The sequence below is a fragment of the Adelges cooleyi genome, unplaced genomic scaffold (assembly GCF_023614345.1).
Source record: "Adelges cooleyi isolate 19-005CV unplaced genomic scaffold, UGA_ACOO_1.1 ACOO_flye_CR_arks_rails_tigmint_CR_PRNA_2, whole genome shotgun sequence".
In the NCBI taxonomy this organism is placed as follows: domain Eukaryota; kingdom Metazoa; phylum Arthropoda; class Insecta; order Hemiptera; family Adelgidae; genus Adelges; species Adelges cooleyi.
Genome location: NW_026095860.1, coordinates 12,923,964 through 12,936,977, shown reverse-complemented (window position 1 = coordinate 12,936,977; position 13,014 = coordinate 12,923,964). Strand labels below are relative to the sequence as shown.

The 13,014-nt window shown below is 35.0% G+C and overlaps 1 protein-coding gene across 1 annotated transcript; it reads right to left on the bottom strand.

Moving 5' to 3' along the window:
• Window positions 1–849: 849 nt before the first annotated feature.
• On the bottom strand, window positions 850–9,319 carry LOC126833593 (homeobox protein engrailed-like ceh-16). Its single transcript, XM_050565017.1, has 3 exons — window positions 8,775–9,319; window positions 2,057–2,232; window positions 850–1,480 (listed from the first exon to the last, which is right to left on the bottom strand). Exons 1-3 carry the CDS (start codon window positions 9,151–9,153, stop codon window positions 1,310–1,312), a joined length of 726 nt encoding a protein of 241 aa, XP_050420974.1. The 5' UTR covers window positions 9,154–9,319; the 3' UTR covers window positions 850–1,309.
• Between the last annotated feature and the right edge of the window lie 3,695 nt (window positions 9,320–13,014).

Sequence of the window (13,014 nt, the reverse complement as noted above, 5' to 3'; positions counted from 1 at the left end):
GAGATAATATTATGCTCACTCTAATTTCCTCTTTTCCCCCTAGCTTCTTATTTCTTTTTACGTCCCCTCATCATGCACTATTACATCGTTTCTTATCAGCAAATGTTCTGTATTTCCCTTATTTATTCTCATCAATCATTATTTTTATCACTATTCGTGGAATTGGTGGATTAGAGCTATTTATCAGGTAATTTCCCCTAATTTGGTTACTATTTTTTGGAAGGCGATAAAGAATAAATATATTTTATGTAAAAAAAAGCATTGGTTCAGTTATTTTTACATAAGTTTAATGTTTCGTTGATATATTCGTATGTCGATTTATACCTAAAATTCTACAGTATGACTTCGTTTATGTCCATAACGTGTTTAATATATTTTATATGTCTAAAAGTAGGTATATGTCTGGTACCGTTGATCTTCATCCATAACTTTTTTAGTTACTTTTATTAAATTGGCTATTTTAACGTTAATAAGCCCTCTCAGGTTGGTGTGCATATTTTTAGCATTATAACCTATTTTACCAGTCGTTGTAATGAACTATCCTCAACATCCTGCTGTTCGTATCAGCCTAGTAACAAGTAGTAGATTAAAAATAAGGAATATTAGATCGAGAAGATAGAAATTGATAATATTAATTATTTTTATCACTGAAAAAAATAACTTTATAATATAATAGTATTTTTTATATACAACAAACATAAATATCAATAATGTTGATACCTTTTATATTATAATTTTTATATACTTTACTTAGACACATTAATATATTATAATACAATAGGTAAAATATACATAATATACATTATACATAATAAGAATACATTTTCGTATTTACATAATTAGGTCAACGTTGATAATAAATGGTAGGTTTCTAGAAAATAATAATAATAATATAATAGCTATAAATCATAATACACAGTATATATAATTTATTATATTTTATAATAGTAGTGATAGACAATTAAGTTTCTAAAACTCTTTTTTCCTAAAATAAACAGCCTCCAGCGAACCCGCGTATATTTCATGCGTTTTCCTGGTGGTTTCCACTTAAGTATATATAAAATAAATAAATAATATTATTGCATGATATCCTATTATGAATTATTAGCAATTATCATACCAGTTAGGTATTTCTACATAATATTGTGCGTTGGGTGTAGATTACATATTATCATAATCTCAAAAAGTATTATTGTAGTTTACTATTTACAAATTAGTGTTCACAACTATAAGATACAAAATGTAGTAGAAAAATGGGCTTCATCATTTTTTTTGGGGGGGAGTTAGAGATATATGCTGTTTGGGCATTTTATGTGTAAAAGGAACAGTTGTTTGTGTCCGTTTCGGAATCTTCGTCTTCTTCGCATTCCTGAACGTTATCCTGCGTTGTTCTCTGGTGTATGTTGGCCAGTCTCTGTTGTTGGATTTCCAAATGTTGTTTTCTCCATTTTATCCGGCGATTTTGAAACCATACTTTGACCTAAAGCACAAACAAATCGTTCGCTTAGTACGTTTTGAATAAAATAGTTGTAGAAAAATATACAGGTATGAACCCCTAGAAATTATTGTCAATCGTATAGAATTAGTATTTATGGTAAATTCATTTAAAAAAATGTTTTACGACCATAGTGAATATGTGAACAAGTGGAGAGACTAAGTTTGTTTGAGGGAATTGCACTAATCGCAACAAAAAACGAAAGATGAGAAAATGAACTATATAAGTATAAGGAATTGGAGAAGAATACCGACAATGTAGTTGTTAGATCTTTTAAATAAAGATATGAAGCCTGCCATCAATGAGGTATGTAGACAAAGAAATGTCAAAAGAAAAATAGTCCTATAGCATTGGGGGTATCCTTGTGATAATTCTATGAATGATTGACAAATTTCTCAAGAGTACCCTAAATAGGCCTGATCGTCGTAGTCCAGGATTCTATTATAGTATTTCCTTTATGCCGGTTGGGCTTTTCATTAGAAAATCTTATAGGACTTTACAAGCGAGGAAGAAGAAGAAGCCTATGCTGTTATAGTTTTGACACGAAGAGACACCACTTACCTGTGCTTCGGTGAGCTGTAGAGTGTGCGCTAAGTATAGCCTTTCGGGTCCCACCATGTACTGCTGCCGTTCGAATTCCATTTCAAGCCTTTCTAATTGTTCCGGGGTAAAAATGGTCCGCACTCTTTTCGACTTACCCGAACAACCGTGTTTCTTGAGAGATCCATCGATTTTGTCTGAAATATTAATTATTTGTCAAGTAAGTATGGTTTTATGTAACATTGAATGATCACCGATTGATGATCGCCGTAAATCAAATACAATACATATTATAACGAACAACGGTATACTCCACCCCCTATGTGTGACATGTACACAACTGTATCACGGTGTAATATAGAATACACAGACAATCGAATTAGCATGCGAGAACCGACCATTAATAAATCCGCCGGTCTTCAATAATCGCAGGCCATTGGAGTATTAATAATTTGATACACATTTATTATTACTATACGAATGACGCGTGTGATTGTAATATGTAATAATTAGAACAATAATTTGTCCTGCCAAAACCGCACGCCGAACCCGGTCGCCACTTGTACATATTATTATTCACTCCTGGTGAATGCAAAAATTAGAATTAAAAAAAAAAATAACCGCAACAATCCGCCAACACCGCACGTTATAGTAATAACACTAATAATAATATATTATGTTATAATAACCGGTCCTCCGGTGATTTATGGCGATAATATGTATATAATATAGGGAACGTATTAACAAATGAAAAATAAAAAAAAACTTGCGCACTCAACCCTTTTGGCAGCGCGATGGGGTGAATCGTATGCGAATACTGTAATAATAATTATTGTTACACATGTTGTGGTGTTAGGGCGTCGCCGGACCGAATGCGCACTATTTGTCTAAAAAAAAAAAAAAAAACAACCGACTCACCCCTTGTGCCGAAGAAAACTATTACAAACTCGACGACCTCCGGGCAATTAATAATTTTGGCTTTACGATTTATGTATATTTTTTCATTATTTTTGTTACGGTCGACTACTCGAAGCGCATCGATCCTTGTTCGTTGGACCGGAAATTATATTATTACTATCATTCAATATTTGAACAACGGTGCCCGCCATCGCCCGCACTCGCACCATCCGTCTGTATATACACCGCCAAGTTCACCACGGATTAATTAACGGGATTTTTCGACACTCCCTCTCCCTATTCTCCCCTGTCGCTCTTATTTTAGCAGCGTCAACCCGCAAAAACTGCCGACTATATGCGGTCGGAAATTGATGACAGCCGTTTTGTTGAGCGCAACACTTAACTTTGGCCGACGGGTTATTACCAGGATACACTGGGGATACGGCGAGGAACGCGGCGGAATTTATATTATGAAATTATTATGACATCATTACCCCGCGACCGGGACCAGAGAACGGCTCTATTATTGTTGTAACATGCGGTCTACACTGCGATTATACATGTATATATAAGTAATATACGACGTCAAGAGTAATTAACAACTTTGTTCCAACGTGTATATATATATATATATATATATATATATATATATATATATATATACATCCTATATATTCTTCTCCTCTTCTCGTCTCCCTTTCATCCCATCTCCCTCGTCTACTCGCTGCCGACGTTTAACTTTGTCCTTTAAGTTTACGACCGCGCTATGACTCGCACAATGGACCGCGGAAATGGCGGTGGCGGGGATAAAAAGCTGTGCGAGACCTATGCACAGTGCGGAGACAGGACCTTGTGGCAGGAGGGACACCGGAAATAGGCGGTCTTGGATTCCTATGCCCGTGGGCGGCGTATAAAAGTTGTTTACCGCGCGTTCCGACAGCAATTTATATAGGTAACAATGTATAATAATACCACCGTTATTATTATTATTATCATGGTAATAACCTGAGAAACTTTCGAACCGGATAAAAAAACAACCCTTGTTCAAACGCTATTGGCATGCGATATACGCGGTTCGGAAAATATCGAAATAGTTTCTTTATTGAAAAAAAAAACTCTTGTACGAGCGCGCCTTTCCGAGTACACAATACTGAAAACTAATTAAAACCGCTATTATCTACTATAATAAAAAAAACTAGTAGGAATCCGATCAACGCCGACTAAATTGGCAATAAAGCCTATCATAATACAGGATTTTCTTTAGAGCAAAGGCCAAAACATTCGATTAATGAAAGTCATAACACCTTCTTACAAAGGCACTCGTGGAAATTCAGAACGTATAGAACATACGAATCTATGACAAACAGAATAAAAAAATAAACCAGCAATTCTTAAAACGAACTCAAACCGCAGTGGTTAAATAGTTCTTACATTGGGAACATGCACACCATACTTAATGGTAGGCCAAAAGAATTTTATAAATTTATGTAAACCAAATGTGAATCCATAAAATCTACAGTTAACGGTCAAACACATTTTGTAATGTCCAAAATTCCAATTAGCCCACCAAATGTTCGGAGCCCTGGAATCATTACAAAATATGTTAATTTTTAAACAGGATAAATGTATATATTATCACACTTATGTCTTCGAGATAGGCTCAGAAAAAGGTGGATCGACGAAATTGAAGAAAATTCGAGTATGTTTGAAATGTATTGCTGGAGAGAAAAAGTTCAAGACAGAAATAGGTGGCAAGGTGTCGTGTTGATAAAATTGTTTGAAAACTTGAGTTTCCAAGTAAATAAGAATAAGATAGAATATTGTAACATAGCAAGTAGTTTATCGAATTGTTCTTAATGAATTTCTTCAGTGGAAAATAAAGAAGAATATAATATTAAGAATCACGTATTATGATAAAATCCTAAGATAATTGAAAAAAAATAATTTGTTGTATAAACTAATTCAAGTGCTTAGTTGAAATCCAGCTAGAAAAACACACACACAACAGTTTAGGGTAGATTTTACCATAAAAAACTAACACCCTCGAATGAACAGGTGTGCTTTTGCCGGTCACCAGCACAACATGAAGGGAATTCATAAAATGTATTGCTATAAGTGTGTAATTTATATTGCTTTCCCTCGTTGCCGGCTATACCGCCCTTTAATGCGATTCGACATGCACTGTGTGTATGCTCTTTTATTGTGTACACTTTTCAATATATAAGTACGCCTACCTCGTAAAGTATAATAATCGATGATATTTTGTCAAATCTCGAAAGCCACACTATTTGTGTTTTCCTAATATTTAACACACCACTATAATCGGCCGTGAGTTACTCTGTTCATATAATATTACACCACGTCATGGTCACATTTCACGAATTGTTATTAATTGGCTCTCTTTGCGTACAAAATTATGAAAATAATATCGGCTGACAGTTGTGTAGTATAAAATTAAAATCACTGAATTTATAATTGTACTCTGCTCGATATTTACTCGGAGTGCTCTTAATGATAGTATTTCCGGGTAGTAATAATGTGAAGCCAATTAAGACAATTGAGAGGGTAGGTTGAGTTGTTCGTACCGACTGATTGTTATTATTAGTAATCGGCATTCGACGACATTTTGCGGTTTCCTTTGGAATGAAGACGTGACGGTATTTCGATTCGTAACCATCGATTTTCCCCATTCGACAAGAAACTTAAACGAATAATGTCGGATTAAGTACACGTATTTTGTTCTACGAACCTTTTCTTTATTCGCTTTTAGGCGGAATACCATAGTAAATAAATTGTTTAATATTTGTCATATGTATTGCACTGGAAACCGATGTAGCACAATAACAATAGCTGTTTTTTAATTCAACATAAATAGAAGACTATTGTATTTTATTGATAGATTTTCACCGAAGTTCGGACTAGAGGTAACTTAAATAACTCAGACATGGCGAAGAGAGTGCCAAAGATCAAAGTTGGCAAGCCGGATATAAAATACGGATGGTAATATTACATATATATTATATTTATAATTAACAGCGATGGTTGGTTTATTTGTAAAGTACATAAACGATTTTTCGACCCATCAGGCTAGACCCGGAAGTGAATTTAACTAATAAAATCGGCGATAGCGTAGTCAGAATCAAAGGCCGTATGCAAATGGAGAAGATCATGAAGAACATGGACTCAAAAGACAGGCGAGAGATATTGAACGTCATCGACCAACGAATGGTTGGTTAAAACAGTTCATTGACAACTTTTAAGAATAAAAAACACCTAGATCTTACATTAGTTTACAGTCCTGCGGGTAGTATTCCAATTACTATACTTAAGTAGTTTGTAATTGATAATTTAATATATTATTTTAAATCTTGGAATAAAAACCAAAGTATATGGATTTTTTTCGATAAACCCGAATTTCGTCACAAAAAAGTTGTAAAAGAATATTATGAGTTTTTAAACTTATGTTATCCAATCACGTTACTCCAATAACGACTTAGGAATCAATCAATGTTGGGCAACCCAACATAAGTGTTTTCAATCAAGTACTAAAATTGTGAACTAATTTTCTGAAATTATCTTAAAAAATTCCATACCTGTTTTACTTTCCACTGAAACTGTCTTGTTCGGTCTAGCTACATTTATATAATAATTTAACGGCGTTAAACAGTGCAGAGTGGCGAAAAACCGCAATGTAATATTAAGTACTATAATAATAATTAACACCATTAACGTGATCTCGCAGAAAGATCAGATCAAATGGGAAACGCAAATGGTTTTACAGCATAAATTAAACCCGGACATGGCTCACAAACTCATTTACGAACATCCGGTAATCGTGCAAAGAGTAGCATTGGCTGAAGAAACAAAAAAAGAAAAGGAAAAAGTAAATTTTATTGGCTATGGGCAAAGACCAGCTGATATTTTGTATTATACATCACTGGTCAAATTGTCAAATTTCTTTCTCAGAGGAAAATTCCTAAACGCAAAAAACCTGCTGTGATGAAGAAGATCGAGAACATTTATTACCAGGAAACGAACTCTCATCTGAAAAAACTGGGCATAGAGTTCACACCCCACCAGTTGGGTGACAGTCATGCTGTGGACTACGCCAATCACGGCAAACAACTCAAGAAAGTTTTGTACAAATTCGACAAAGAAATCGGAATAAAACCCGTCCGTGAACACGAGAAGGGCAAACTTGCCGAATTAAAAAAGATGACAGTTACCAAAGACGTAAGTTCAAACTTTAAAATAACATCATTAGGGCTAAACGGCAATGTTGTCACAAAATTGTTTACACTTTTAGAACTTGAATCAATATTTTGCTCTAGCCGACGAAATCATGAATCCAATTCTGGCTCAACATAAAGTGCAGGTCGCTTTGTAAGATCAATCGATTACGCTTGCACGTTAGACACGGTGTATTATGTTTTTACTTTGAAAATACTTACAATAACCATTTATAACGTTTTATATTTATTTGTAGTTTTAAAAATTCAATTCGAAGTGATCTCTGTATTCAGTATTTCTTAGTCTTTACAGCTGAATAAGTTGAACCCATCTTAATTTTTTTTTCGATTGTTGACAAGAATTAAACGAATGAGTTGTCAAATGAGAGAGTAAAACTCAAACACTAATTTGATTGTAGGGAAAAGAATTTCTTTTATTACGACTGTTCGTCTTTTATTAAAGAACATATAATATACATTTCCTAAAAAGTAACATTTCTAAATTTTATTGTAATATAAAGTACGAGATGTTATTATTACACATTTAAAACACTCTTGAACAAATTGGAAACGTTGACAATTAAGAAAAACATTAACTACTGTACATAAAAGGGTAACTGGTAAGTAACACATATAACTTATTCACACCACCCTACTTTGAAAAATGTAACGATTTATGGCTTGCGCTAACCCTTGTTGTTGTTGGTGTGAGGCGTTCTTTGAGGAAAAATAAATTAATGCCATATACAACAGTTATAGCGTGGTTTAAATTAAATGTTTAATAGCAAATTAATTTAGTTTAAGTAGTTTTTTTTATATAAAACTAAACTAAACTTTATTTAACACAATATTGTAGTTAAAACAGTTAGGATAGTTAGATAGTTTTACAATACTGTTTAAGTGGCATTCATGTATTCTTACAGGAAAGCAAAATAAAAATTATTTGTTTCTATGTGTTCTCATGAAGGTGATTTTAGTGTTCTTCAATATTTCTCAAATATTGATCAAAAATTGTTTTTGAAAAAAATTACATTTGTACCTTTTTGGTTTCCATCACTTCAATTCAATTCATTGGTGCACGGAAAAAAAGGTTAGTTCATTAAAACCCATTTTTTTATTACAACAAATACAAATTTTGTATTCATTTTTAAGATTTGAGATAGGATGTTTAATTTGTTTGTGAATTTAAGTAAGTCACACAGAACTATTTTTGATAGGTATTTAAACATTTTTTTAGCTGAAAGATTAGATATCTGCTTGTGACATCTCTAATTACATAAAAAAAACAATATTTTAACGTAAAACGTACATTAAAATTATGCTTTCTTAAATGAAGTGAGACTTAAATCTCATAACACAATCTATAGAAGTTTTTTTTTTGTATCGTAGTTCATCGCATAACAGTGACTTAGCCCTTTTTTCAAATCTCATCCCCGAACCTAGATGATCCTTTGCAAATATTTCTAATACAAAATGTTTTAGGCCACCTGGCCATATAATATAATAATATAATTTATGTATTTCAGGCCATCGGGAAAATCCAGATATCTAGCTGCGACTTCTAGGATCCAGCGGCCTCATTTGCGTGATTTATAATTTAGTGTTACACTCACCTTCTTTGGACTTTTTGGTATGTGCGATAGCCGAGGCCGCTCCGCCGGTGGAGAAGTCCAGCGCGGTGGCCGCTGTGATCCCCACAGGGGGGCAGGATTGATCGGGGGCACCTTGCAGCCCCAGTATGGCATCGATGGTGAACGGCTTGCAAGGCCTCGGCGACGAAGAGCTCAAGCCACCGTCGGACTCTGCGCTACCGTGACTGGCGCTCCTCGTTCCTTCTACACAACCATAAGCCTGGAAGGCGCCGCGCTGCTGCTGTTGCAGTACGTGCTGTTGTCGCTGCTGGAACCGGTGTCTTTGCTGTTGATGCAGTTCTATCAGCTGCGACAGGGCCGTGTTGTACTCCTGGAACAGAGGGTTCTGCAGCATCATCATTTCGGTTGTGGCGGTCGACTCTTTTTTTGCTTCCTAACGTCTTTTTTTTTTTAAACTTTCTTATACAACGGCGACAGCTTTGTAAAATAACTAAATGTTGGCAATAATAAAATATAACTGATGTTATGAGCTAATGACGTGTGCACCGACGTGACGACCGAACATGTTGCGCGCGCGAACATCTACTGCACTGAATGAAGGCGAACGTGTCTACCGCCCAACGGCGACGGGCGTGCACGCGCACTGCCCGACGGTCACGCCCCCGGCCCCATCGGACGGGCCTGCGCCATTGGGCACGGGGGTCCCTCTAGCGGTTCGAGCACTTCCAAACGGCCCACCTCTCCGTCCGCCCCTCGCCCTCCGTCCTCCCGCCGAGCACTCTGTCGTCGTTAATGCTCCGCGACCGTGTACCTATCTTCACCCTCATACTCCAACCCGTGTATATTAACTATGTAGTTTAATAACTTTTGCCTCGACTGAGTACTCCTCGTTTGCCACCCCCTCCCTTCTGCCCAGCTGACCACTGTGCATATCATTATATACACTGTCAAAAAGCTACCATTTTGGGTTCCGAATACATACTACTATTGTGTGCACAATAAGTCCAACTCGCGAGTATGTACCATACATGCACACACTGTAATACCTATAGGTACATGTAGTTACCACAGCATTACTTTGTCCAGAACGGTTAAAAAAGTTGTTTGTTATTAGCAAAATAAGATTTTAAAAAATGATACAATCTAAATTACCTAAAACTCGACATGGAACTGGAAATGAAAAGGTTATAGTTTTAAAAATGTTCAGGATACGCTTTTTAGTTAAAAAAGTTAAATTTTATGCTCTAGTTTTTTAATTGGCTCATAATCAATTAATGTATAAATAAACGATGATGTCTATGACTTTCATTGGGTTCTCTAATGACTTTTTATCAACATAATAATACTATTTGAAAGCAAATAACCCAAAATAGTAAAAAAAATATTGTTTTTATACTTTTCAAAGCGAATCCTTCCAGTAGACATTTTTCAACGTAAAGGTTCGAAGTTGAACCTTTAGGCATCGACAGTATTCAGTAACCACTATAAAGTACATTGATTCTGTGATTCCGTGGTAGAAATGAGTGAGATTCCATATAAACACAAATTAATATGGTACTACATTTGTATTATACAAGTATACGTACTCTAATACATATTACGTTCTATTTAAGTTATCGTCAATAACATGTTCACTTCTAAAAAGTTCTACTTAATAAGCAGTAAAGTAAAATACTATTTGGTTCAATAACCAATTCATCCTGGAAATCTCAAAGTTTAATATAGCTAAAAATTTCATAAACTCACAATGTTCACAATTTAGTTTAGCAGCAATTATTTAAAAAGTGACTTTTCGAAAAATCACCATTTAGAATATTTTTATTTTTGAGTAGCGTGGTACGTTTTTGAGAGAGAGAGAGAGAAAGAACTCTTTAAACTCTGTAGTCGCTTATTTTTTATGACATATGACCGCCGTATGATAGTTTCTTATAAAAAGTAAAAAAATCAGCAAAGCAATTAATTAAATTTACTAGTGTGACCTTGACACTTGGTCAACCCTAAGTAACTGTAAAAAATAACGCAAAATCAATTTCGGCTAGAAAATTTCCTAGTAGGTACAGTTCGACCATGGCAACGAGATTCTATGGTGATGGTCACGTTTAACCGCAGTTTTATGTTTATGATAACAACTCTATTATAATAATTCAGTAGCGGTGAAATATATTATACCGAATTCGATAACATGACGTTCCAGATCGGTTTGATTTTGCTTGTGGCAATTGAATTGACCGCGTGTCCGGTCGCCGACCGTCTTACGTGCAAAGATAAACTAATTCACTTAACACCCAAGAACTACTTACGAAGCTTGCAATTTTTCAAGGACTGCATCGACCTGGGTTTAAGTGAACCGTTCGAGTACGAATATTTCGACAATCTGCGACAGAACATTATTAAGGCGTCGGCGGAATTCTACTGGCAAGACCAAGTGGTCACAAACGTGCCCAGAACAGTGTATGATACCACCAATTTGCTATTACAGCTCATCGGTTCGATAGTTTTTCAAAATTATTACTTGCAATTGCGGAAAAACGAAAACCATGACCATTTTGAGAAATCGGTCACCTGAAAAAATAATGTGTAATTTGAATAAAAGAAGCTACAATCTCTAAAGTAAGTAATATTAAAATTAAAAAATAAACCTTTTGCGCTTTCTAATGTTGTATTTGTTTGATTTAGAATAGGCTAAATGGTTTGACAATGCGCTAAGCGTCCATCGCAATATTCGTGTAGATGTAGAAGAAGTGTTTTGGAGGAAATAGCTCGAAAACCCCGAAGAATGTACGGATGTACCTATATTGTTTTGTAATATAATAGCAGTCTCCCAGCAGGCTTATGTCATGTGTACAAGAATTCTTCGAAGTAAAGGGGTTGGCGATGTTTTTAGAAAACGACCAGACGACAACAACCAAAAAATAACATGACATTTTTATTTCGGTGTTTAAAATTACATTATTCCAATAATTAGTCTATATTTTTTGTCTATGCATTTTATGTATACAAAATAAAAATATATTCTTGGTTATACGCTTTGTACTCGTGTGGCTTATAGATGCATAAAATAAAAATTTGGGGGTAGGTTTGAACACGGGCCGGGTGTAGTGGAAATCCTCTCACAAGTCTACATGTTCACAATTTGTGTAAGGGTTATAGTTCGCCTATGAACATAATCTATGCCATAGTATCATTTTATTCACTATTGACCTGGGTCCTGGCGTTAGCGACTCAAGAGCACGGGACGCATGCATTAGAACAAAGATATGTATTTAAGGTAAGATGGCGCTCCGTGAGTGGTGAAATTCAACTAAATGGACATGGCGTAAAGTGCATTGTCCTGTGTATGCATCCGCTGTTCGTATCTATCGTTTAGCATAATACTTTAACTGATGTGCAGTTTGAAGGCGAGGAGTAACGGTCAGGCAAAATATGATCGTTACAGTAGGTACCTAATATATAGAACAATGAATTTGGAAAAAGTATTTGTAATATTGTCCAAAATGTTATAAGAACGGTAAAAAAAGTATCTGGGTAAAATTGCAGCTGTGACAAAACAGGCAAATATTATTAAATACCAATATTTTCGAAGTAAATACCTAATAAAAAAACTGTTAAGGCTAAAAAAACGCAATATTTTTTTTGCAACAATTTCAGGAATTTTTATTTTTATGTTTATTTTATAAAACGAGGACAATATAAAATAAAAATTTTGGAAACATTTTATGGTTAGTGTAACAGTGTAATATAGACAAAAATATTACTTTGTACTCTACTACTGTGGTTAATGCTTTACTTGGAAGGACCCTTTGACTGTTGTGTACATCTACTTGGTGTTGTGTATTTATAATCGAAAATTCGAGAGGGTATACATAATATTTTGGTTACATAATTCAATAGGAGATTATATATTAGGTATCTCAGGACAGAACGCCAAAAACCGGTGGCCCGGTAAAATGTAACGCGTTTGGATAATCAACTGCTGTCATCATTTTGTCTCCTTGCACTGGTGGACTAGAATATTATTATTATTATTACTATATGACTATTATCGTCCCTCGGGAATTCGGTCGATTGCACACGATCAAAAGTGACCCACTCGACGTGGCTGTGTTTGCTCATATTATTATTATTATATAGTCACAAAGACAGGATTATACGCGTGCGGGGAACCGGTGTGCATGTGTGTGAACGACCGTATATATAGGGTGGTGTTCGGTTACTCATTTATTCCATATAGGTATTATAATTTTTTTTTTTCAGTACCAAA

Bases quoted from the DNA above. Each gene is read 5' to 3' on its own strand.
- LOC126833593 (XM_050565017.1), bottom strand. From the start codon at position 9,153: ATGATGATGCTGCAGAACCCTCTGTTCCAGGAGTACAACACGGCCCTG. The intron at 2,233-8,774 runs GTGAGTGTAACA...TTAATATTTCAG, and splicing joins TACCAAAAAGTCCAAAGAAG to ACAAAATCGATGGATCTCTC. The intron at 1,481-2,056 runs GTAAGTGGTGTC...TTTGTGCTTTAG, and splicing joins TACAGCTCACCGAAGCACAG to GTCAAAGTATGGTTTCAAAA.